Here is a 27278-nt window from a genome sequence, read left to right as displayed (position 1 = left end):
GTCCTGCTCAGGAGTGTTCCAAGGTGTGCCCTGTTCACCTGGGTCTGGCTGGCTGCTCCCACACGCCACACCGTCCTGGCCGTCCACACAGCGAGGAGCAGAGGAAGCAAGGAGTTGCATGGCAGGTGAGTGGGCACAAAGGCCCCTGAAAGGAGCTTCAGGAAAGGGGGTTTACAGAATGAAACTTTGACCATTGATTCTTAGGTTTGCAGAGCTGCATGAACCCTGAAGTCCATGAGAACCTGGAGGTCCAGAGATAGAAAGTCCATGGCAGAGCCCTTCCATGGCTGGGGCTGGGCCTTTCCCACACGCATTGCTGGACTGGAGTGGGGGGGTGGGGGGGGGGAGAAAGGAAAGAGTAGAAGAAGCGGGATCTTCTCATGGATCCAGAAACACTTCTGGGCAGAGTTGGGAACTGTAGGCTGTCTGCGGAGAAGAAAGAGGCCCCATGAGTTACATCTTCTTCTGTTTCCCACCCCAAAAACTCCAGAGCAAGAGAAGTTCTGTGTGAAGTGAAAAGAGGTATGTGACCTTGAACTCTCAAGAGAATTTGCCCTTGGTGCCTTTATTTTCTCACCTGTAAATGGGGATTATAATAGAAATCATCTCATAGGCCTGCTGTGAGGAATTAATGAGGCCAGTGAATGAACAGCACACTTAGAAAATGTGCCTCCCTCTCTGGCCCCAATATAGTGAGGGGCAAATTCCTCTCCCACCATGGGGATTTGTCCATTAATTAACAATAACATATTTTGTACCAACTCTGTGATAGAAGCTGGGGTTCAGTGATGAGCAGGTCAGCAGATGCAGGGGTCCTTTTCTCAGAGATCTTTAAAGGATGTTTCTAATTCTATGTCTCTTGTTTTCAATTGTTCAGCATCATGTGACAATTATGTGAGTCAACTCTTGTTTATTTTAATTTCCTTGCCACTTGAACTTCCTCTTCTTACTCTCCCCTGGCAGAGTAAGGCCATCCTGGGCCATTCTGGCTCTTGGGACGGGTCTGCTCCCTGAGGACCAGGCCTCACCATCCATCTCACTCCCCATACCACAGTTTCTCTATTAGGCCTGTTTTGCAAAAGACTGGCTTTGCTTCTTTCAGGATCTGCTTTTCAGGGATCACCTAGAAGTCCTCTTCCCTATCAACCTTAAACTTGACCAAAGGTTCCAGTGTCAAGTCTGTTAATTTGCTGGGTGACCATTCTTCTCTCTGAACCTCGATTTCTCCCTCTGTAAAAGATCAGGGTTAGATCCATCATACCTAGGATATTATCTATTAGTTAGACTGAATTCAATTCCCCAGTCTTCTGGGATTTTCTGACTTCCTGACTTCTTCAGAGAAGCATACCAAGCCTACCCTGCAATCTGTGCATGGATGACAGACATGAGATCCTGGATGGAAAGTACGTGGCCTGCGTGCGACTCTTCATCTCCCCTCCCTCACACGGTCCATGCAGGCATCACTAGTTGAGCTTGGATGTGGCCTGGCATTCTCCTCAACATAGTTCAAGCAGTCCCTACACTTGATCAGTGTTAGTCATTGAAATAAGACCCTTTTGCTATTGTTGAATTACCATGATCTTTTGGTTCAGAAATTCTAAGAATCAATAATACTCTCTGTGGGGTTGACTCTGGCTGGGACATTGGGTTGGAGTTGGTGGGCCACTGACTACTGGTGAGAGAGAGGCCAGCAGCTTCCAACAGGACCAGGAAGAAAAGGGAGATTGGGCAGTGGCCCCAGGCACCTCCTCAATTAACCATTTAGCTATGGAGGTCAGGTGCCCATGATGCACATTAAGGATAGGGTTATAATAGGGCCCATTAAAAACCAATTACGTGGAGTCCAGAGTCTGGGAGATGTTGCTAGCTTCAGCAAAGCCTCCTGGGTTCAGCCCCACTGGGTGCCATTCAGGGTCTGGAACAGAGATCTGGGGAGGAGAGCATCATCAGCCCTTTGGTGTCACTCAAGGGCAGGAGGAGGAACAGCTGGGGTGAACTGGGGGTAAGACACAATCTTCTGCACATAGGTCCTTCCCTCCAACCAGGACTCTTTCTTAGGCTGATCTCTAGGAGCAGAGGCTGAGCAAGTGAGCTGGAGAGATGAGGTTGGCAGGGATTGGAGGATGGAGGGAGCAGTAGGCAGGGCCAGACTGTGAGGGTCCTTGAATGCCAGACTGAAGGTTGTGGATTTTTTTGGCTCCTGAGCAGGGAAAATGACATGCTGACTGCTGTGCAATTGGGAAAGTCTGTTCCCGTGGCTGAGCCTCACCAGTTTCTCCATAGTAATTAATAGGATAGATTGAACTGGATGACATAAAAGTGTTCTGAGGCTGTTGGGGCCAATCAGAACTTTAAGCAAGAGGGAAGAGTTTAAAAAAAAAAATAGGAAGGGGAGAACCAAAGAGAGGGGGGAGATTTGGAAAGACAAAGGCAACAATGGAAAAATCCCATCTATTGACCTCCTCACTGCAGACCCAGCATTGTGCTAAGTACCTTGTAAGTGAGGAGCCCACTCACTCTGCATGGAGCTTGCTGTGCTGGAGTGTTCATTAATGCCTTCTCCTTCCACTCTCAGAATTTCCAGATTTAGGCGATCTATTTTCTCATTACCTCATCCTCCCCAAAACTATGAGGGAGGTATTATTATTTCCACTTTTCAGGGAAGGAAATCTGAACCTCAGAGAGGTCCATTAACTGATCCAGAGCCACACAGCCAATCAGTGGAAGATTCGGGATAGCAATGATTGGCAGAACACTGGAATGGCAGCCAGGAGTTCTTGGGCAAATACTGATGATGATAATATGATTAATAAACATGCATTTTCTGAGTACATAATATGTGCCATACTCATATAGAGTACCTAGAACATATAGAGTTCAAGGTACACTATATGAATTATTTTGTTTAATCCTCACAACTCAAGAAGGCAGCTACTATCATTACTTCCATTTTCACCAGGAGACTAAGATTCAGAGAGGTTTAGTCACGTGCCTCAGCTCACACAGTCAACAAGCAGCAAAGTCTGCAAATGTGTGCCTCTGAATTGGGCTCCTAATTGCTACTCAGAGTGGAAAGGAAGGCCAAGTGAGGAGGTGGGAGAGAGACAAGACAGAGGGCAGCAAAGCTAGAGGGGCCAAGAGGCTTTGGGGTAACAGGGTAGGTGGAGAGAATGCTCTCACGACACCCCCCTCTCCCTGAGTCAGGTGGGCACAGCCTCAGGCCTGGGGTCCTTGAGTGAGGGCCTGGGAGCTCACCTTGCATATCCCAGGGGGGGAGCCCAGGGCCTCACAACATGCCATCTATTCTGTCCTCAGGGCTTCGGGAGAGCTGTCAACCAGACAGGCCCCTGACTGTCTCTTCCAGCTCTTCCCTGGCGCCCACCAAGGTGCTGAGTGACATGAGTCAGCAGAGTCTGGAGGGGAGGCAGGGGTTGTGGGGAGGGGCTGAGAGGAGTCATGGGGGTATCAGAGGCACTTGGTTTGGCAAACCACAGACTATCCAAACCCTAAGAATCCTGGGTCACTTCACAGGTAAGAAAACTAATGCTCAGGGAGAAACCACTTAGCCTGAGTTCCACAGTGAGCCAGTGGCAGGTTGGTGTGCCTGGACTCAAAGCCACACACTCTGCCACTCCTGGACCCATCCATGACAGTAGGAAGAAGGAAGTCAGAAAGAGCAGGTTTCAGAATGTGACAGTTTGAGAGGGAGAGGGATTATGGGTGGGGTGGGTGGCTCAGGTGGCTGGGGAGTGAGCACTGATCCTTGAGGGCATGCCTGGAAGCTGGTGAGCATCAGCTCCCCTTTTCACACCCTCACCCCAGCCAAGGGTCAGGGACATATAAGCAATGAACTATAACCCGGCTTCCCTGATGATTTACTGGGGACAATCAGAGTCTCAGAGAGCAGAACCCGAGCTGAGCACATGGAGGAGGTGCTGTTGGGCTTATTTTGGTGAGGGGTCTGGACCCTGGCCTTGAGCTCCCCTCCCCGGTGCCCATCAGTCCCCGTAAGGGCTGAGGAGCACGATGGCTAGGGCAGAATTGGTTGTATTCACCAGGGCAGTTGCTTTCCCCCTGCAGGATCCTGGCCTGAATATCAGTGCACAAATGCCAGGTCATGGGGGTGTGATACTGATGAGCACAGAGGACTTAGGTCACCAAAGGAGCAGCTCTGGGGACAGGTCATATGGGGACCACAGGTCACCAGTGACCTCTTGGGAAAAGGCAGGTGTAGAGTTGGTGGGGATGGGGGCGGCAGGTTGGGGTTACTTGGTAAATGTTCGGCAAAATCATCAAGGAACAAAAAGGACAGGTGTGGCAGTAACAGAAGAGCAGAGTGGGGACATATGGGGACAAATAAAGCAAGAAAAAAGACCTTGGTTTAGCAGAAAGGACTTTTTGATACCTGGATAGATGGTCAGCTGCCTCTCAGAGGTCTGCGAGCTGGAACCCTGATCAAGTATCCACTGAGAACTTGACCCCGGGCAGGAAGTTGCAAGAAAGATGGTCTTTGAGATTCAGGGATGACGATGATAATGGTAGTCCTGACTCATCCCACCTTCAGATGCCCAGAGGGTCGTGGGGACCAGTTTGGTCTGTGACGGGGAGAGGGGAAGCCAAGGCAGAATTCTCAGGACATGAACCTCCTCACCTCCTAACCTCCGCCCCTTCCCCCCCCCCCCCCACACACACACCTTGTAAGCCCCCTGGGGCATGCCAGGGCTGAGATAATTACAACTTAATAACCTCACCCCCTGCTCCTGACTCATCTCCTAAAAAAAAAAAAAAAAGAAAGAAAGAAAGAAATTGCATACTGGTCTGGCCTGTCCCAATATAGGTTGTGGCTTGTTTTCGTAGACTTCAGCTTCAATGTGCCCTCAGATAAGAAGTCCCTCTCTTCCCAACTCTGGGTCTCAGTTTCTGTCAATAAAACGGAGACTTGGGCTTCCAATGGTCCTGCCAGCTCTGCGGTGCGGCTGTTATTAGATTAGCCAATCCTATGTATGAGGTTAAGTGGGGGTTCCTGCCTGTGTTTTCAGGCTAACCAGAGGTCACCTAAGATCAAAGCTCTGGGACTTGAGAGGTTTGTTCCTGCCCAAGAACTCGGTGGGGAGGCTTCAGTCCTACTTTCAAATGTGAAATTGGCAAGCAAGTGGGGAAGTCCCCTGGCATTATTGTTCCAGCTTTTGCCACCCAGGAGTCCTGCACAGTTCTTGCTCACCCACCACAATGGTGGCTGTAGGAGCTACCAAGCTTGGGACACATGTGTCAGCTGTGTAAGTTCCTGTTCCTGTGTTCAGTCATTATCCCCAAATCATGATGCCAGGCTAGGGCTTCCAGCCAGGGCCAAACCAGAACTAGGCTTTTCCAAAAATCTCAGGCCTAGGCATTGAGACTAGCACCAGCCCATTCCTCACAGTAGAGACCAGTTAGAAGGCTTTCCCAGTCTAGAAGAGAGAATCAGTAGCATGGCCTAAGGTAGCAGCAGAAACAGAGACATGGGATGGATTCAGGGCAAGTTTTGGAGGTGGTGCCATGTCAGCTTGATGATGGATTGGATACGGGATGTGAGAGCAAAAGAGAGTCAAAAAAATTCTTTGGTTTGAACCTGATCCTGAGAACAGATAGGATGTCAGCCACCAAAATGGGGAGAGCAAGAGACTTGGGGGTGAGGCAGAGAGGAAATCAAGAGTTCAGCATGTTGGCTTGGATTTGTCCAGAAGACCAGCAAACAGAGATTTCAGGCAGATGGTGGGCTATAGTGTTTGGATTTCAAAGGAGAAGTTAGATGGGTGATAACAGCAGCAGACCTCCAACAAGACCACTTCGCTTTGTAAACAAGTTCCAGTAATAGTGAACCTCAAAAGGCAAGAGTTTAGGGGCTCAATTCTTTCCTCCTGAGATGCTCCTTAGATAAAGGTACCCACATCAGTGGATAGTGTCAGACTCACAGTTATATATGTTAGCTATTCATCTTACTATTCTTATGATCATGGTTGAGGGCAGAGTGGCTGTCACATTCCCTGGGACATTTGAGTTTAAATGTTGGAAAGAAGAGGTGAATGTTATTGTTGAAGCGGGGTCCTAAAGATGTATGAAGACATCAGAATTTCATGTTGCAAAGTTCAGCATGTATGAATCAACAACCTAAACTAGGATGGGAAACATGTCACATTTACCACTTAAATCACATTAAATTTAACTTTGAGTTCTGATTCCACTGGACTTACCAGAAAACTCCACCCCAGTTGTCATTAGGGCTCCCTCCATGTGTCGGTTATCTGCTGCTGTGTAACAAGCCACCCCAGCACGTACAGGCCTACAGTAGCAACCGTTCTCACTCTCATGAACCTGCCATTTGGACAAAGCTCAGCAGGGACAGCTTGTGTCTGCTTCATTTGGTGGCGAGTGGGGCAGCGTGACTGGGGGCTGGAGAATTTGCTTGCAGGATGGCTCACTTCTTTGGCTTCCCAGTTGGTGCCAGCTGCTGCTGGGAACTTAGCGGTCTGTGGGTTGGAGGTCTCAGACCCTCTCCATGGGCCATTTGGCTCTTTTCATGGCAGGGCACTGGGTTCCAAGATCAAGGAGCCAGACAGAAGGTACATCAACTTTTATTACTTATCCTTGGAAGTCACAAAGTGCCATTCTGTTTTCGTCACAATTCCTCCCAGATTCAGCAGGAGGAGACATAATGGGAGGAGAGATAGCACGGCAACCATCTTTGGAAAATACAATCTGCCTCTCCCCTAACCAAAAAAGTTACATGAAGATTTGAGAGTCTTTAAAAAGCCAAACACTGGCCAGATGAACCATTGCTCTGATATGCATGGTCCAAGCCCAAGTCTGGGACTTCTGGGTTTTTTTGTTTGTTTCTTTGTTGTTTTTTTACTCTTGTGGGGTCAAAGGTCAGGCAACATAGCCTCGAGGTTCCAAACAAGCACAGACTTGGAAGCCAGATTCCCAGCTCCATCACTTACAGGCTGTATGACTCAGAGCCTCCGTTTCCCCATCTGTGAAGTTGGAACAGGTTTATGAAGATTGATGAGCTAGTATTTATAAAATGCTTAGTTTTATAAATGCTTGGTTCATAGGAGGTTTTATTAAATTGTCCAGCCAAGAATTACTGAGCACTTACTGTACACTAGGTACCAAATAAAATAGAGCCAAGAGCCCCATGGCGGGTGCCCCTGGGCAGGGAGTACTTGATGACATCACTTCAGTGGTTCTTGAGTGTGGCAGATTGTATTTCATAGGATGGTCATATCAATATATATCTCAGCTCACACCTTCTTCTTACAATGTGGCGCTGACCCGTTTTCATCAAGGGGTGGGGTGTGTTCCTTCCCCTTAAACCTGTGCGGACTTTGTAATGGCCTTGACCGATAGCATATGGTAGACAGAGTGCAACTTCTAAGGTTTGGTCACAATAGGCATCGCAGCTTCCACCTTGGTCTCTCGGATCACTAGATCAGGGGAAATGAGGTGCTATTCCGTGAGGACACTTTCCAAAGCTTGCGCTTAGATGTTTGAGATCGACCTGCTCTTCTGCTGGACTGTCAACCTCCTGGTGGCAGGGCGAATGTGTGCTTCATGGCCATTGGGCCTACAGCACCCAGCACAGCTCCTGACACCTGAAAGAATGAACACTAAAGTAGATGGAAGTGGATGGAGGGAGAGGGTGCTTAGGTTGAGGCTGGATATGCCACCTACCTTTCCAGTGGAAACACCCCATCCAGTTCAAGATAGTCTAAATGCCCCCTCCTCAAGCCAGCCTCGCCATCACCTGCAGACCAGGCTAGACCCCTCTTTTACACTTTCTTTCAGCTCTACGTACTTTGCCTGAACAACCTATATGAGAGTGATAGTTATTTGTGGACTCACCTATTTAGATGTCCTCTTGCTCATCTGGAATATAAAGCTCTGGTCCTAGCTAGTTCAGCTCAGTGGACAGGGCATCGGCCTGCAGACCAAAGGGTCCCAGGTTTGATTCCAGTCAAAGGCATGTCCTTGGTTGCAGGCTCCTCCCCAGTCTGGGCCCTGTCAGGGCTCGAGAAGGAGACAACCAATTGATGACTCTCTGACGTCGATGTTTCTCTCTGTCTTTCCCTCTCTCTTTTACTCATCCTAAAAATCAATGAAAAAAATTCCTCAGGTGAGGATTAACAACAACAAATAATTAATTAACTAATTAATTAATTAAAGCTCTGTCCTTGAGGCTCCAAATTACAAGCAGTTGTCCTCGACAAAGTATTATTATTCCCACTCTACAGAAAGGTACCTTGGAGCACAAAGAAATCAAGCAGAAGGTCGTTTAGCCATTAGATAACCAAGTCAAGATTTGAACCCACATGAGCTGATCCCAAAAGCTGTGCTCATAATGACTGAGCCGCAGAGCCTCACTGTGTATTTCTACAGGAAAGCCCAGATCCATCTTGCTGACCAGTATATCCCAGGGCCAGTCTGGCACAGAAAATACACAGTCAATCCCCATGTTTGTGGATTCCGGGTTTGCAAATTGGCCTACTGGCTACAATTTATTTTTAACTCCAAGTCAATCCTCATATGGTGACTGAAGAAAATCGGGTGGCCTAACATGTGTGCTCCCAGCTGAAGTGGGAAAAGGAGATGCTCTGTCTTCTTATTCCTGCTCTTGTATCAGGAGCAGAAACAGACAAACAAGTGTCCTTTTGCAGTCTATTTAATGCCACATTTTCTGCATTTTTGTCTTTTTGTTGGTAACTTTGCAGCTTAAAATGGCCCCAAGCTTAGTGCTGAAACACTGTCTAATGTTCCTAAGCAAGGGAGGGTACAACATGCCTTATGAAGAAATGCATGTTAGCTAAGCTTCATTAGGCCTGAGGTACAGTGTTATCCATGTGTAATGTTAATGAATCAACAATATATTCAACTAGGGGCCCAGTGCACAAATTCATGCACCTTGAAAGCAACTGTGGGCCGCGATGCTGCTGGTAGGCTGCGGGTAGGCACAGGGGTAGGTCTCAGTCCATCCTCCACACCCCCACCAGGCCCCTCCCACCATGCCTTCTTCCCTACCCTATCTACTGGCAGCCCCGCTCCCACTGCTGCCACTCCCACATGCTAATGGCACACACCCCACTTGCACCCACTGATGACGCGAAGCGATTGGGGCCAGTGCCAGCAGCAGGTGCAAGCAGGGTGTGCACCATCAGCAAGTATGAATAGCGACTGCTGCCCCTATCACCCTCAGGAGCAGGGGAAGGCAGAAAAGCTCTCAGGGGCAATCAGGGCCAGCAGCTGCTGCTCCCACCCACTGATGGTGCTTTGTGATCGGACCCAGCAGCAGGTGCTAGCACTGGGTGGGACTGCAGTGGATTGGAGCAAAAAATTTTCAGTAACCACCAGAGGCTCTCCCGGATGATAGCACCCGGCACCCCACCTTGGTCTGGCACCCCTGCTCACCTGCTCTCCCTTCCACCTGTGGCCAACACCCACCATGTTCCTCACACGCCCTCTGGTGGTCAGTGTACATCAGACCAACCAGTTGTTCGGTTGTTCAGTTGTACCGCTGTTCAGTCTATTTGCATTTTAGCCTTTTGTTATGTAGGATAAGGTGCCTTTAAACAGAAACACACACAAAACAGATTATATATTGATTCGCTTAAAAAAAATTGTGACAAAGGCTCATAGGAACCTAGCCCTGTACTTGCCCTAGGGCAGTGGTTCAGTGCTCACTAATTCGCTGTTCACTGAGACTTAATAGAACATAACTGCCACAAATACCAAGGATCTACTGTGTGGGACAACTAGTGGCCACGTGAGCACATGGCTGGCAGGCTGAGGCAGATGGGAGGGCAGGGGTGTGAAAAGTGCCACGGACTTGGCCTCATCTCCCTGTCCTCTCCCTCAGGGACCAGAGTCACGGAGGTGGACTGGCAGTGGCCAAGGAACGGTGCTGCCCACCACACCCAGGAGTACCCCGGCCCTGAGCTGGTGGTTCGCAGGGGCCAGATGTTCACCCTCGAGCTGGAGCTGAACCGTCCCCTGGACAGCAAGGACACCCTCATCTTCACAGTGGAGACAGGTAACTGGCTCACAGAAGCCTCCACTGGCCCACGGTCAGAAACACTTGTCTTGTGACCAGTGACCTGAAGCCCTGTCGTCATCAGCCCAGACGTGGGGGCAAGCAGATCCCGACAGGTGGGCTGAGCCCTGGATCCTGGACATTTTTGATGACAGCTTTCTGGGGGTGGCTGGGAGGAGCTGCAGCAGGCAGTGGGACAGACAAGATGACGACTCCGGAATCCTGAGGACACCAAGGGTTCTGGGAGGTACCAGAAGTCAGCGGGCACCTTTGGAGCCCACGCCCTCTTTCCTGGCCAGACAAGAGGCGGACTTTGGTCTCGAAGGGGCCTGTCACTTTCCCTTTGGTCCAGGAGGCGGGTGGGAGTCGGGACAGCTGAGTACCCCATTCTGCCAAGGGCCCAGTCTTGTCTTGGGCAGGCCCTTCCCCGCAGCAGTGTCCCAGCAGCTCCGGGAGGGAAGGCTGCGCGTCCAGGCCCCGGCCCTCGGCTTTCCCACTTTTCCGGAGCTGGATTTCCTGGGGTCCCTGGGTCTCCTGAGTGCCTCTCCTCTCCTCCAGGGCCCCAAGCTTCGGAGGCTCTCGGCACCAAAGCTGTGTTCACGATGTCGGAGCTGGAGGTGGAAGACGCCTGGACGGCAGTGAGGGCGGCTCAGAAGGGGAACATGGTGACCATCCACATCACCAGCCCTCCCGACGCCGTCATCGGCCGCTACCGGCTGAGCACCAGGCTCTCCTCCCGGCGCAGACACAGTGACCGGAAGCTGGGCGAGTTTGTTCTCCTCTTCAACCCCTGGTGCCCAGGTAGGAGCTGTCACGTCTGAGCCACAAGCTTTCCTGGGAGCTGTCCTAGAGGAGGGCCTGTCCTTGGAAAGAGCCTGGGAGGCAGGTCCATGGCTGGGGAGGCCAATGCCAAGAGCTTGGGGAGAGCCAGGCCTCGGTGGAGGTGGGCACTGCAGAGGATCCTGGCAGCAGGTGCTCCACAGGAGCCTGTGCCAGGGGGACAGGAATCGGTGGTTTCTGGGCGCAGAGGCCGGTGGGCAGCGGTGGGGCCTGAGGCAGCAGGGGCCCAGGAGTGGGTAAGAGCTGGGTTTTAGCCATCAGACAGCGTTGGTTCGGTCCTGGCTCTCCTGCTGCTTGAGTCTCAGTTTTCTCATCTGTAATATGGGAATAACAGCCTACCTCTAAGGGTTACGGTGAGAATTCATAGCACTAATGCTTGTAATGTACAAAGTACATTATGAGGGGTTCTGGGATCAGTATTCTTATTAGTATTTAAGAAATATGAGGCTGCTGTCGGCACCAGTAGGGTCAGCCAAAGACACGAGGAACTCGTAAAATCCTTCGGTCTTGGGCTGGGTGGGGGTTGCCCCCTGTCTGGGAGAGATCGCCAGGTGGAATGGAGCTTGGCCTCCAGACAACCCGGGAGCCCAGCATGCTCCTCCTGGCCTCCCCCGCCAGCCAGCCTCCCGGCACCTCCTGCAGCTGGTCCCTGCTGAGCCCTTTGACCTCTGCTTTTCAGAGGATGACGTGTTTCTGGCCTCAGAGGAGGAGAGACAGGAGTACGTGCTCAATGACAGCGGGATCATCTTCCGAGGCGTGGAGAAGCGCATCCGAGCCCAAGGCTGGAACTTCGGGCAGGTCTCCAGGGGCACAGGCCACCAGCGGGACGTGGGCCGGGGCAGACGAAAACTCATCCCAGGAGCCTTTTCTCCCCGGGAGGACACGCTGTCCGGCTCCTGGAGCAAATTCCTTCCTTCCTTCCTTATCTGTATTAGTTGGGTCAGGGCCTGTGCTGGGCCCTGGGGAAGGCGACATGCTTTGGATGCACTTGGAAATGGAACGGTCAGCTCTGCTGCAGAAAGCTAAATAGCTTCGATCAAGGGTTCTCAGTCTCAAGTCCGCGCCAGCATTACGTGGAGGGCTCCTGAGAACACACCGAGGGCTGGGCATCCCCCCCAGAGCAGCTGACTCAGGAAGGGGTGGGGAGGGGGCGATTTGCATTTCTAACGAGTCCCCATGTGAAGCCATTGCTGCCGCTCTGGGGCCACACCTGAGAGCCTCTGGCTTAGATAATACAGTACCGCCGATGGACAGAGGACAGTCAGGGTAGTCGAGATGGGAGCAGAGGGCTTTCAGAAGAGATAAAAGGAAACGCCCCCGCGGGGCTGTAGGAGGCCACGTGGTGTGAACGGGGCTGGTGTCCACAGCTGGGCGGGACCGGGATGGGCCGAGGGAGGAGCAGACAGGGCAGCAGGAGGGGACGGAGGAGGGTGCTGAGGTTCTGCTGCCCAACCAGGAGAGGGGTGGCAGGCAAGGGAAGGACCTTGACTGTGGGCTGAGGATTGGGTGTGGAAGGCATTTGGGGTCAAGGGCTGGGCGGGGATGATACCCTTCTCAGCATCCACTTCTTAGAGTCATGTGGGAAAGTGAGGGCTCCCAGACCCTCAAAATTTTCCATTTTTGTATGTAAAAACCTCCTAGTGCTTCAATGAATTCGACCCATTTGCCAATTAATTCAAATGCAGCTGAAAAAAAAAATCATAAAAGCCACACGAGGATACCAGTGGGGTGGAGCCACAAGTGTACGCCACTGACGGCGGGTTCTGGGGAGCCACGGGGGCTACTGAGCAGGAGAGGAATGGTTAGGACTGAGCTTCTGGTTCCCGGGTGACTATTGAGGAAGGGCTTCTGAGGCTTGAGATGCTCTGTGGGGTCCCGGCGGGGGTGGAGGGGAGGTGGGGGTTACAGAGAGGCAAATTCCCCTGCACAACACAAATGACCCACTGGGTGAGGTCGCGGGAGGGTCTGGAATGTGGTTGAGGCTCTGGCTCTAAGCACAGCCTCTCTGGGGACAGTTTGAGGAGGACATCCTGAACATCTGCCTCTCCATCCTGGACCGGAGCCCCAGTCACCAGAACGACCCGGCCACCGACGTGTCCCACCGCCACGACCCGGTCTACGTCACCAGGATCATCAGCGCCATGGTGAGGAGCCCGCCCTCCCTGCCAGCCTCTTGTTTTAATTCTCTGCTGCTGCCCAACAAACCATCCGAAACTAACTCAGGCGTGCAAAACAGCCATTTGTTGTGCTCACAGTTTTGCAGATCGGGGACTGGGGCAGGGCACCGTGCAGACGGCCTGTCTCCGCTCCCAGATGCTTGGGCAGGGGGCGTCTGAACGGCTGCAGGTGTCTGGGACGGACTGATGGGACTATCTATCCAGGCGGTCAGTGGTTCTGGCGGCCAGTGTCCTCTGGCAGCCCTTGGTCCCTCCCCTGCCGCACCTGCCGGAACGGGACAGGGAAGATGGCTTGCTCGCCTTCCTGACTGGCACTAGGATGGGGTCGTGGGAAGAGCTGGGGCTGCCAATCACCTCTCTGTCTCTCCACGTGGCCGGCTTGGGCTTTCTCGGAGCAGGGAAGTCTCAGGGCAATCAGGCATGGCCGCTGGCCTCTCCCCACTTGATGGTTTCAGAAAGAGGAAGTCGGAGCAGCCAGTGGCATAGGCCTGGGCCTGGAAACCGGCGCCGCCTCACTTCCACCACAGTCCTTGGCAGAGTAGTCACCGCAGCCAGATCGGGGAGAGGGCACACAGACTCACCCCCGGGGGAGGGCGGCCACCTTCAACCCTCCCTCCTCAGTGAAGGCCTTGCCGCTCTCTGAGAGGAAGCAGGTGTTAGGCCAGGGGGTGGGGATCGCGACTACCGAATGGACAAAGCTGCTTTTCTCTGTTTGATTCTCAGTCCCCCGGACCTCAGAGAGATGGTGAAGCCCTGTACCTGTGGCCAGTCCTGACAGTAGGGCACAGTCAGGCCCGAGTCCTGACCTCCTTTTACTCACTTGCTGGGTGGCCAGGGCAAGTCCCTTAACCACTCTGAATCTCTCTCTCTCTCTCTCTTTTTAATCTAAACACAAAAGTAAAATAATAGAACCTACTTGAAGCAGGCTGATACAGCGTGCCCAAAGCGTTAGAGGCGTGCCTGGCACCCGGGGAGCATTTATCGAAGGTTAGCTGTCTCCGTAATTCTTATCCCACCAACCGTTCCCCAAATCACACCGTTTAAACAGGAAATGCTCTAAGACTGTAGATGATCTCCAACGACAGAGTAACCCGATGGGAGGTCACTGAACGTAGTAAGTGGTAGCGAAAAGTGGAGATTTTAAGACAATTAAAATTTCAGACAGTTTTAAAGCAAGGGGTGATCCCCTCCAAATGACTGGGTGGTCCATAGCTGGGGGTGACGTTACGATGGTGAGGCTGCTGAGGCGGGAGCCCTGCCCGGCGGTGACCCATCCGTCTGTGCAGGTGAACAGCAACAACGACCGGGGCGTGGTCCAGGGCCAGTGGCAGGGCAAGTACGGCGGCGGCACCAGCCCCCTGCACTGGAGCGGCAGCGTGGCCATCCTGCACAAGTGGTTCAAGGGCAGGTTCAAGCCGGTGAAGTACGGCCAGTGTTGGGTCTTCGCTGGAGTCATGTGCACAGGTACTCCAACATGAGGCCAGTTCTCTCAGTTACATGCATTTGCATAGATCTTTTCTCCCCCTCAAACACACACACACACACACACACTTTCTTTCCTGGTGAAGGGGAAATAGAAGTCTGGTTAATGAAGAAAGAAAGTAGATGGTTCATTTACATGACTGTGGATCATGTATTTGGCCGAAGGAGTCCCACCTCCCTCCGCCTGGGCAAATCCTGTGGCCCCACGGCCTCCGTCCCCTCAAATTTCCAGCTGTTGGTCACATGGCTTCCAAGGTCCTGCCAGCCTTGGAGCCCGTCCATTCAAAAGTGGGGGAGGGGGCCGCAGTATCCCCAGAAGTCCCCTCACAGAGGGGAGAGGGGATGGTGGTGTTTGTGCACGTGGAGACAGGAGTCCCGGCCCTGACAAAGTAGACGAAGACGAGGAGGAGCCTGTGGTCAGAAATGAGGGGGCAGCAAGCTGGGGGAGCCAGACCCCAACCCAGTGCAGGGTCCTCGCCTGCTCCGGAGCCTCACCAGCCTCCGGCCTTTCAGTCCTTAGGTGCCTGGGGATCGCGACACGGATTGTGTCCAACTTTAACTCGGCCCATGACACAGACAGGAGCCTGAGTGTGGACAAATACGTGGACTCCTTCGGGCGGACCCTGGAGGACCTGACGGAAGACAGCATGTGGTGGGTCCCTGGCCCGCTGGGTCCCAGGGGCTCCCTGAGGCAGTCCCCAATCCGGAGCCCGACTCTCCTGAGTTCTGGGACGAGTGAGAGGCACCCTGTGTGGGGTGGGAGGTCCTAGGCAGGGTGACTCTGCTGAGATGCAGGAGTCTTTGGACACGTGACTCGGAGGTCACGAGGGGGCTCGAGGTCTGACTGCCTTGAACCCCTGGTCCTCCCCTCTGGAGAGCCCTGAGACTATCATATTTTTTAGAATAGGAAACGCACTCCTGTGCTTTGAAATTCAAAGGTACAAAATGGGCCACCGTGGTATATCGCCCTTCCTCCCAGGCCCGGCCTCCCCGTCCTCCTCCCAGAGGTCTCACTGGGATGAGCTTCTCCCATCTCTTCCCAGAGTGTCTCTGCAGACACAAGAACATGCTCGTGGAGAGCCCCCTTGCACACCTGCTTTTTTCACATTGGCAGCGTGGTGTAACTAGGCAGACCTCGTCTTATTGCACATTTTATTATTGCTCTTCGCTTTATTGCACTTCACAGATGTTGCCTTTTTGACAAATTGAAGGCAAGATGCCCTCTCCGCTCCCCCCACCATAAGCAAAATAATCACAGCTCGTTTATTGTGATACCTCACTTTATTGCAGAGGTCTGGACCCAAACCCCAAACATCTTCCAGGTCTGCCTGTACTATCATCTTTACATGTTTTACATGTAACATGTAAAGTGTTAACATGTAACAACTTTATATCAGTACATTCAAGGTTTTCTTGTTATTTGTAGTGTGTAAAATAATGTCACACTAGTGTGTGCGAGGCCCAGTCCTGAGTGCTACGTATATACTAACTCACGTATCCCTCCAAAGAACCGTGTGAGCGAGAGAGTATCATTATCTCTATTTTGCAGATGAGGAGCCTGAGCACAGAGAGGGTAGGTGACTTGTCTAAGGCCGTACAGCTAGCGAGTGGACCAGCAGGGTGCGCACCTGGTCTGCCTCTCGGTTCTATGGGAACCATCATTGTTTACCGAACCATCTCACATGGATGGGCCGGACGGTTGCCTTTTATAAACGAGGCGTCAGTGAATAACCTCGTCCGAATGGTCATACGTACGAGTTGTCACACAAGTCAACTTTTTAAAAAGCAGAGAAAACCAGGAAGAGCATACAACCCAGAGCACAGACAGCCTTGGTAACCCTGGCCTTCGAGTGTCCTCGCCCCGCCAGGGAGTATGCCCAGGAGCCCTCTCCCCAACCTTCTCCTGCCTCACATCACCTGCCTCTCTTCTCCCCTTTCCTTCTCTCTCTCTTTTTTTTTTATAAATATATTTTGTTGATTTTTTTTTTTTTTACAGAGAAGAAGTGAGAAGGATAGAGAGTTAGAAACATCGATGAGAGAGAATCATCTATCAGCTGCCTCTTGCGCGCGCACACACACACACACACACACACACACCCCACTGGGGATGTGCCCACAACCAAGGGACATGCCCTTGATCGGAATCGAACCTGGGACCCTTCAGTCCCCAGGCCGACTCTCTATCCACTGAGCCAAACCGGTTTTGGCATTTCCTTCTCTTTTTGCTTCTCTTCGCTCCCTGTCCCCCCCAGGAGCACCACCCAAAGGAACAGACCTTGGTTTGGATGCTGGGGCCTCGGTTACATGCAGGCTATCACTGTCCTCCTGTTTGCCCGGGTGCTTGTCAAGATGTCTTCCCACAGACCATCCCCTACCACACGAGGGTTCGGAGGCAGCTGTAAAGATGCCATGTTGGGCCAACGAGGTTTCTCTCTGCTGCTTCCTTACCGTGTGACCCTGTGTCACCTTTCCTCGTCTCACAGTCTCATCTTTAACGTAGGAAACTTAAAGCCTGAGCTCCTCACCAAAGCCTACAGAACTCTGCTTACTCTGAACCCTGCTTGCACCCCATGCTTGCTGTGGCCCGGAGATACTTACATACTCTCTGTTCCTTGAGCACACTAAAGCTTTTTCTTGTCTCCAGAGCCTTTGCACATGCTGTTCCTCCTGCCTGGAACACTGTTCCCTTCCCTCCTCCCATGGATACTTCCTTCTCCTGTAAGTCTCATCTCAGACGTCATTTACCCACAGTTCAGTTGGTCCCCAGCAGTTATGCCCCTCTTTTCACAGCATTTATTGTTCTTTGCATTTGTTTTTATTTATCTGCTTACTTAATTTTGCTTATCTCCTCATCTGTCTCCTTTGTTGGAATGTAAGCTGCATGAGAGCAAGGATCTTCTGTCTTATTTGCAGTTGTATTTCTAGCACCTTAAACAACAGGTTCTTTTTACACACACACACACACACACGATGTGTTCTCATCAGTCCAGTTGAATGAATGGCTCACAAGATCCCGCCACCGCACTCCTGCAGAGTACCAGCCCAGGGATGGCTCCCACTAGGAGCTTCCCCTAGCATGGGCCTCTGTGCTCACTGTGGGGCCCCCGGCCCCCTCCTCTCTCTGTGGCAGGAATTTCCATGTCTGGAATGAGAGCTGGTTTGCCCGGCAGGACCTGGGCCCCTCTTACAATGGCTGGCAGGTTCTGGATGCCACCCCCCAGGAGGAGAGCGAAGGTATGGGCTCAGCCTGGTGGGTCCCAGACCCCTGCTTCTCCTCACGCGTGCTGCTCACCCCCACCCCTCCCGCCCAGGTGTGTTCCGGTGCGGCCCGGCCTCGGTCACCGCCATCCGTGAGGGCGACGTGCACCTGGCCCACGACGGCCCCTTTGTGTTTGCGGAGGTGAACGCAGACTACATCACGTGGCTCTGGAACGAGGATGACAGCAGGGAACGTGTGTATTCGGACACCAAGAAGATCGGGAGGTGCATCAGCACCAAGGCTGTGGGCAGCGACTCCCGCGTGGACATCACGGGCCTCTACAAGTATCCAGAGGGTAAGGGCAGCGAGGTGGCCTCCGCCAGCCTCCCCGATGGCCCGGCCTCTGCGGAGGGACAACGTGGGTGGGGGGCCCTTTCCCGGATGCTCTGATGGTGGCGGCATCCTTCAGCACTGGCTCTGTGCTTGGAGCCAAGTGGCTATAGCTTCTATTAACAGCTTCCTCTGCTTTCTACGATTTCCCACATCTAATGATAATAATAGCTGCATGTCCTTGAACACTTACCATGTGCCAAGCACTGTATGAGCTACGTTCACATATAATAGTAATTACTGTAAACATAGTGATGATAGTAGTAGATTTTTTTTTTAATTTGAACATCTAGGATACTTAGCCCTAGGGCCCAGTTCAAAATTAATAATCCTAAATAATAAAAGTATTTATTAGGCCTTGCATGACACCCTCACATGACATCATTGCAAGATGGCCGCCATAAAATGGTAGCACACACAGCAGAGGTGGAGCCTGGTGGCCACTCCATGTGGTGATGCCTGGGGGTCCTGCAGCTCTGTGTGGTGCCAAGGAGGCAGGTCCCAACATCTCTGCCACCTCGCACGCACGGAGGAGGCGGGTTGCAGCTGGGGAGGGCAGTTGGGGGCCATCAGGCTGGCAGGGGAGTAGTTAGGTGTCAATCAAACTGGCTGGGGAGCAGTTAAGGGGTGATCAGGCTGGCAGGTAGAAGTGGTTAGGGGCAATCAGGAAGGTAGGCAGGCAAGCAGTTAGAAGCCAGCAGTCGCAGACTGTGAGAGGGATCCCACATTAAAGAAGTACAGCCTGGGTTGAGGGACATACCCCCAGGCACTGAATTTCATGCACCGGGCCTCTAACAATAACAGCAGTGCCTGTTTATCATCTGCCAAAGCCTATGCCATGGTCACTAATTTGTGCTCTCTCTCCCCTTCTCTCTCTCTCTCTTTCTCTCTCTCTCTCTCTCTCTCTCTCTCTCTCTCTATATATATATATATATATATATATATATATATATATATATATATATATCCCTAGCCGGTTTGGCTCAATGGATAGAGCCTGCAAACTGAAGGGTTTCAGATTTGATTCTGGGTTGCATGCCTGGTTTACAGGCTCCATCTCCCCGCTGGGGGCATGCAGGAGGCAGCCAATCTAGTGATTCTCTGTCATCATTGATGTTTCTATCTCTCTTCCTTTCTCTTCCTCTCTGAAATCTATAAAAAATATTTTTTTAAAAAAACAATAAATAAATAACATTTTTAAAGTTATTTCAATGGTCCAGAACCAAACATATGGCTGAGGCCTGTATATGGCTGAGGTCTGCATATGGCTCTTGGGCTGCCTATGTGAGACCCCCAGCAGCCTGGGAAATTAAAGTGAAGAGAGGGTGGTGGTTCTGCCTAGAGAAGCGGGGACATGAGACAAGGGGGCTGGATCTGAGCGGTGCGGTGCCCCGCAGGGTCCCGGAAGGAGAGGCAGGTGTACAGCAAGGCCGTGAGGAAGCTGTTCGGAGTGGAAGCCTCTGGGAGGAGGGCCCGGGTCCGCAGGGGCGGCGGCCGCGGTCTCTGGCGCGAAGACCTCCTGGAGCCCGCCACCAAGCCCAGCATCACGGGCAAGTTCAAGGTGCTGGAGCCGCCCATGCTGGGCCACGACCTGAAGCTGGCCCTGAGCCTGACCAACCTCACCTCCCGGGCCCAGCGGGTCCGAGTCAACCTGAGCTGTGCCACCATCCTCTACACCCGCAGGCCGGTGGCCGAGATCCTGCGCGAGTCCCACCCGGTGCGGCTGGGGCCCGAGGAAGGTAAGACCGCCCTGTCGGGTGGGACCTGGCCACTCCAATTCCTTCTCCAGGAGGGTTGGGGTGGGGCTTGACTTCCCATAATCCTACCTTCGTTCCCAGGAAAGAAGAGGATATTCCTAGCAGTTGCTCAGTGCTTTGCCTCTGGTCTGCTCTTCCCAGAGAAGAAAACTGAGGTTCCGAGGGGCTAACTAATGAGAATAGTAATAAAAGTCCACCATCGTCTGGTGGCGAACTGACCTAATGGTGAGAGGAGTTAGCATCTCTATTCACCAAATTGGTATAAATAGTTACATGCCGAATAAACACCTGCTGGGGGGATTTCAGACCCCATGGAATATGCTTGTGTCGCCTTCTCCGATCCAGGTGCCCTGCCTGAGAGGGGTGGGTGAGTGAGAGATGTTTATTAAGTGCTGACACATGCCAGGCCCTGTCCTGAGAATTCAACTCACACCCAGAAAGGTGAACTCACAAGTCCAAGGTCATACCATCAGTCTGTGGAGAGGCAGGACTCACAGCAGTCTGGCTAAGAGCCCACAGCGAAAGCCAGGGCCCGTGGCGCAGCTGGCCGGTCGCCTGACTGCAGGCCTCGGAGGGGTGGGTGCAGTAAGCCCACAGGGACTATGCTTAATGTGTCTGAAATGCACCCTTGATATTTTGAACCAAAACATCGTCCTTTTGAAGTTTTTTTTTTGCACAATTTTAAGTTACTTTATTCTAACTGCTTTTAAATATATGTATTTCAGGGATTTTTTAATTTTTTAAAAAAAATATATTTTATTGATTTTGTACAGAGAGGAAGGGAGAGAGATAGAGGGTTAGAAACATCGATGAGAGAGAGTCATCGATCAGCTGCCTCTTGCACACCCCCTACTGGGGATATGCCCGCAACCAAGGTACATGCCCTTGACCAGAATCAAACCCGGGACCCTTCAGTCCCCAAGCCGACGCTCTATCCATTGAGCCAAACCGGTTTCGGCACATTTCAGGGATTTTTTAAATAATCTTTACACCTAGCACTTCATCTATGATTTACTAAATGTATGCCATTTAATTATTCTTTCTCTTTTTCCTACTCTCTCTCCCTCCCTACCTCTCTGTCTTTATCTGTCTCTTCACATACCTTCTAAACTCTAAGGATTTAATTAAACAAAGAAACTGTTGCTCTGGGCCAGTGTCTGGTGAGTGAAACTGGTGTATCTTGACAGGCGTGAAAGCGTATGAAGGAGGTGTCATTTAATGTTCATGAAATCTAAATCACACTTTATAATGAAATATTAATTAACGTATACTTTCTCCCGGCTTTTAGCAATTTTTTTTTCATTTTGGAAGTAATACACAGTCATTAATGACTGAGAGCACACGAGAGAAAGATCACCTATGATCCTGCTGCCCACCTCCAAATGAACATGTTTTCCTTCCAAATTTTTAATGCCTGTTTGCTTTCTGGAAAACATAGTTTTAATGATATTGCAAACACTCATGGGTGCCTTGCTCTTTACACTTTACATTGTAATTTAAATTTTATAAGCCTTTCATTAACATCATTTTAATAGATGTGTAATCTGTAAAATATATGGTGATATATTTTATCTCTTTCCCTCTTTTGGGTAGTAATCAGCTTATTGCTATTTAAAAATACACACGCTAAGGTAAACAACTTGGTGCAAAAAAATACCCTTTTTCTCACCTGAATTTTTTATTATTTTGTTAGAATACATTCACAAACATGGAATTACTGAGCTAAATGGTATGTCTATTAAAGTATAAAATGTATCAACATTTATCATTTTTTGATTCCTGGATATTTTTAGCAGTTTTAGATTTACAGAAAATTTGAGTAGAAAATACAGAGATCCCATGCTCCCCCTCACCACCTCCCATCTTTCCCTATTATTAACATCTTGCTTTAGTGTGGAACATTTGTTATAATTGATGAGCTAATATTGATACCCTATTTATAACTAAAGTCCATAGTTTACATCAGGACCCACTGTATTGTACAGTCTATGAATTTTGACACATGTATAAATGACATGTGTTCTCCACTGGAATATCACACAGAATAGTTTCACTGCCCTAAAATTGCAAGGTTTTTCGTTTTTTTTGTGTGTTTTTTTTTTTTTGGGGGGGGGGAGTTGTTTTGTTTTGTTTTTACCAACTCATTCTTCCCTCTCTCTCCTTGAATCCCTGGCAACCACTGATCTGTTTACTGTCTCTGCAGTTTTGCCTTTTTGAGAATGTCCTACAGTTAGAATCATAGAGCCTTTTCAAATTGGCTTCTTTCATTTAGAAACATGTACTTAACGCTGAAACCGGTTTGGCTCAATGGATAGAGCGTCGGCTTGGGGACTGAAGGGTCCCGGGTTCGATTCCGGTCAAGGGCATGTACCTTGGTTGCAGGCATATCCCCAGTAGGGGGTGTGCAAGAGGCAGCTGATCGATGACTCTCTCTCATCGATGTTTCTAACTCTCTATCTCTCTCCCTTACTATCTGTACAAAATCAATAAAATATATTTTTAAAAAAAATGGAAACATGTACTTAAGATTCCTCCATGTTTGTGTGTGGGGAGGAGGAGTGGTAAATAATTTCTTATTAGTGCAGAATAATATTCCATTATATAGATACTAGAGGCCTGATGCACGAAAATTTGTGTAGGAGTGGGCCTTCCTTCCCCTGGCTGCCACACCAGCTTCCCTCCAGCACCCGGGACCCGGGCTTCCCTCCTCCGGCTGCCCGCAGGCACCCAGGCTGGCTTCCCTCCCGCCCCAGCTTCATCAGGAAGGACGTCCAGAATGACGTCTGGTCTAATTAGCGTATTACCTTTTTATCATTATAGATACCACAGTTTATTTATCCATTCACCTGCTGAAGGGCAGACTTCTTGGTTGCTTCCAAGTTTTAGCAACTATGAAGAAAGCTGCTATAAACATCTGTGTGCAGGTTTTTGCGTGGACAGTTTTCAACTCTTTTGGGTAAAAACCAAGGAGTGTGATTGTTGGATGGTGTAAGAGTATATGTAGTTTTCTAAGAAACTGCCAACCTGTCTTTCAAAATGCCATTTTACATTTCCACTAGCAATGAGCAAGAGTTCCTGCTGCTCTACATGTTCTCCAACACTTGGTGTTGTCACTACTTTGGATTTTTGCCATTCTAATAGGTGTGTAGTAGTATCTCATTGTTGTTCACATTTGCAGTTCCTTAATGATTTAGGATGTTGAGCATCTTTTCATATACATCTGTGTAGGTTCTTTAGTGAGGTGTCTGTACAGATATTTTGCACATTTTTTAATTGTGTTGCTCATTTTCTTATTGTTGACTTTAAGGGTACTTGGTATATTTTGGATAGCAGTCCTTGATCAGATATATCTCTTTATATATATATATATTTTTTCTTGATTTTTTAAAAAATTTGCTTTATCTTCTTTTAAAAAAAATATATTTTATTGATTTTTTTACAGAGAGGAAGAGAGAGGGATAGAGAGTTAGAAACATCGATGAGAGAGAATCATCGATTAGCTGCCTCTTGCACACCTCCGTCTGGGGATGTGCCCACAACCAAGGTACATGCCCTTGACCAGAATCGAACCCGGGACCTTTCAATCCGCAGACCGATGCTCTATCCACTGAGCCAAACTGGTTTTGGCTATTTTCTTGATTTTTTTACAAAGAGGAAGGGAGAGAGATAGAGAGTTAGAAACAACAACGAGAGACAAACATTGATCAGCTGCCTTCTACACACCCCCTCCTAGGGATGTGCCCACAACCAAAGTACATGCCCTTCACTTGAATGGAACCTGGGACCCTCCAGTCTGCAGGCCGATGCTCTATCCACTGAGCCAAACCAGTTAAGGCTATCAGATATATCTTTTGCAAATACTTTCTCCCAGTCTGTGGCTTATCTTCTCATTCTCTAAACAGTGTCTTTCACAGAGCAGAATTTTGTAATTTTAATGTAGTCCAACTTGTCAATTTTTTCTTTCATGGATTGTGCCTTTAGTGTTGTATCTAAAAAGTCACCACTACACCCAAGATCTCTAGGTTTTCTCCTAGGAATTTTATAGTTTTGCATTTTACACTTAAGCTTATTATTTTTTATCTCATTTTTGTAAAGAATATAAATCTGTGTCTACACTTATTTATGTTTGTTTACCTATTTGTATTTGAATGTCCAGTTAGTTCAGCATTATGTTTTTAAAAATCTATAATTTCTTCATTTACTTCCTTTGTGACTATATTTATGTGGCTCCATTTCTGGACTATCTATTCTGTTCCATTGATGTAGTTGTCTGCTCTTTACCAGTACCATACTGTTTTGATTACTATAGCTTTTAGTGAATCTTGAAGTCAAGTAGTACTGGTCCTTTGATCTTATTTTCCTTCAATATTACATTGAGTGTTCTGGATCTTTTGCCTCTCCACATAAATTTTAGAATCAGTTTTTCAATATCCATGAAATAACTTACTGGGATTTTGATAGGTTTGCTTTAAATATAGATCAAGTTGGGAAGAACTGACATCTCAATAATATTGGGTCTTCCTATCCATGAACATAGACTAACTCTCCATTTGTTTATTTGTTTGACTTGTTTCATCAAAGTTTTATTCTTTCCTCATAAAGATCTTGTACACATTTTGTCAGATTAATGCCCAAGTATTTCTTTTTGGGGATGCTGTGTAAATGGTATTGTGTTTTTAATTTCAAATCTCACTTCATTGCGTTTATAGGAAAGTGATTGTAGCCAAAACTGGTTTGGCTCAGTGGATAGAGCGTCGGTCTGCAAACTGAAAGGTCCCAGGTTCAATTCCGGTCAAGGGCATGTACTTAAGATTGCGGGCACATCCCCAGTAGGGGGTGTGCAAGATGCAGCTGATTGATGATTCTCTCTCATTGATGTTTCTAACTCTCTATCCCTCTCTCTTCCTCTCTGTAAAAAATCAATAAAATACATTTTTTTTAAAAGAAAGTGATTGTATATTGATCATATATTCTGTGTGACCTTGCTGTAAACACTTATTAGTTCCAGGATTTTTTTGTTGTTGTTCTTTTAAATCCTGTGCATAGATGATCATGTCATCTGTGAAAAGTTTTCTTTCTTCCTTCCTAATCTGTATGCTTTTCATTTCCTTTTCTTGTCTTGTTGCCTTGGCTGGGACATTCAGTACAATGTTAAAAAGGGGTGACGAGAGGTGACATCCTTGCTTTGTTCCTATTCTGAGTGGGAAAGCTGAGTTTCTCACCATGAAGTATGCTGTCAGCTGTAGGTATTTTGTAAATGCTCCTTGTCAAAGTTCTCGGGGAACAGAGAGTGTGATCCAAGTTCAAGCCTTTAAGGACCTTTTCCACAGGTTTAACACTCAGAGACAGGGAGGACACGGAAGTAAAGAAAGCAGTGGCAATAGAGCAGTAGAGGATGGTAGGGTCTGGAACAAACTTGGAAGGACATGGTACACCTAAATAATAATTATATATGTATGTCCAAAAATAGCCCAAATATGACTGACAGTCAGATAATGCCTGTGGTAATCTATACTCACAAGAAAAGAATACTTAGTGTGTTTGTGGCTGGTGAGAGAGACAGAGGTAGCCAGGACCAGAGGAGCTTGGAAGGCAGCGAGCACAAGATCACTGGGTGGCGGTATCAGTGAAGGTTTTTCGTTATTTGTGGGACTGGTTTGGACTGGACCTTCCTGGGGAGGGAGGATTTGGAGAACTGAAGAAATTGGCCTCCTCCCTCAATCAGAAGCTTGAGACAGGTCTTTGGTCTCCCTCTTCTCTGCACCTAGCACATAGCAGGGGCTTAACAAACAGTGAGTGAATTCCTTACGGGATGAATGATTGATGAACTGAAAGATCTCCATCTGGAATGACTAGGGAAAGTTTAAAGACATTTCCAGTAACTCTTAGAGAGACAATCCGATGTCATGGTAGCTAACTGGACTGAATTTGAATTCCACCTCATCTAGCTCCTTGATTCACTTGCCAGTTGACATTGGACAAGAAATTACCCTCTCTGAGCCTTAGGTGTCTTCATCTGCGAACTGATAATGATAATGCCTGCTTCCAGTTAATTGCAAGGACCAGAAAGGGTATAACTATGAATTGAACATTCCCTTCCTCTTTCTGGGTCCCGTTGAAAAAGAACATTGGATTCCCAATTCCCACCTCTGCTTTCCCTTCCAGAGAAAAAGATCCCAATCACAATATCTTACTCTCAATATAAGGAAGATCTGACAGAGGACAAAAAGATCCTGTTGGCTGCCATGTGCCTTGTCGCCAAAGGAGAGAAGCTCCTGGTAGAAAAGGACATTACTCTGGAGGACTTCATCACCATCAAGGTGACCCCTGTCTGCATCCACCACTCTGTTCCTGGCCAAGCTGTGGGAAGAAATGAGAAGCTGGAGGGAGTGTGTGTGTGTGTGTGTGTGTGTGTGTGTGTGTGTGTGTGTGTGTTTGCGCATGTGCGCTTTTGGCTCTGGCTTCAACTCTCAAGAGTGGGAGAAATGGCATGGATGCAAGGGGATGGATATAATGATGGAGCTAGGTAACTGGGTGTGTGAAAGCAAGGGGTAGAGATGATTTTGCCCCATTCTCTGACCCACCAGGACCATGGATTTTCCTGGGGAAATGAGGATGAGAAGGGATGATTTTATGGGTTTTGCCCCTCCAGGTGCTGGGCCCGGCCATGGTGGGGGTAGCAGTTGTAGTGGAAGTGCTGGTGGTCAACCCCCTCTTGGAAAAAGTAGAAGACGGTATGCTGATGGTCGAGGGCAGTGGCCTTCTCCAGGGACAGCTCACCATTGAGTAAGTGCCAGCCTGAGGAGGGTGGAAGTATAGGGGGAGGGCTGCCATTCTTATAAGATGGGCTATAGAGAAGCTGCTAGTGTGACCTTGATCTTGAGGTTTCTGAGAGCCACGGACTGGCAGGCCAGCTCAGGAACGGGAGAGGGCTGATGGTCTGCTTTTCTCCTTTTCCCTTTCCCCAGTGTACCCAGCCTGGAGCCCCAGGAGAGGGCGTTGGTCCAGTTCCACATCACCCCCTCCAAGAGTGGCCTAAGGCAGCTGCAGGTGGACTTTGTCAGCCCCCAGTTCTCAGACATCAAGGGCTTTGTGATCATCAATGTGGCCACAGCCAAGTGATGGGCCACAAGGGGGTGAGAGCGGAGGAGGTGGCTCTTGTGCCTCTTTCATCCACCTTTTTGCCTCTGCCATGTGGAAGCCAGGAGCCGTGGGTTCAAGTCCTGCTTCAGCTTCTGCCCCACTCTGTGAACTTGGGCAAGACCCTTCCCCTCTTGGGCCTTGGTTTCCTGTCTGTAAAATGAGGTCTTAGACTCAGTAATCTTTAAGCTTTTGGGCAATGGTGGAGCCTTTACCATCTTCACCTCATC

At 49.5% G+C, this 27278-nt stretch overlaps 1 protein-coding gene across 1 annotated transcript; it reads left to right on the top strand.

The window, feature by feature from the left end:
- Window positions 1-7522: 7522 nt before the first annotated feature.
- Window positions 7523-27030, top strand: TGM6 (transglutaminase 6; the record flags this gene model as incomplete). The annotated part of the gene is made up of 13 exons (XM_084888273.1): window positions 7523-7583; window positions 9890-10063; window positions 10622-10864; window positions 11583-11701; window positions 12919-13047; window positions 14367-14544; window positions 15076-15214; window positions 17693-17796; window positions 17874-18116; window positions 19549-19890; window positions 26074-26228; window positions 26561-26694; window positions 26877-27030. 13 exons carry the CDS (start codon window positions 7523-7525, stop codon window positions 27028-27030), a joined length of 2175 nt encoding a protein of 724 aa, XP_084744399.1.
- Between the last annotated feature and the right edge of the window lie 248 nt (window positions 27031-27278).

Source organism: Pipistrellus hanaki (assembly GCF_964339955.1).
Source record: "Pipistrellus hanaki genome assembly, chromosome: 6".
Taxonomy (NCBI): Eukaryota; Metazoa; Chordata; class Mammalia; order Chiroptera; family Vespertilionidae; genus Pipistrellus; species Pipistrellus hanaki.
Note: the sequence above shows the minus strand (reverse complement) of the source record. Positions and strands in the feature narration are given on the sequence as shown.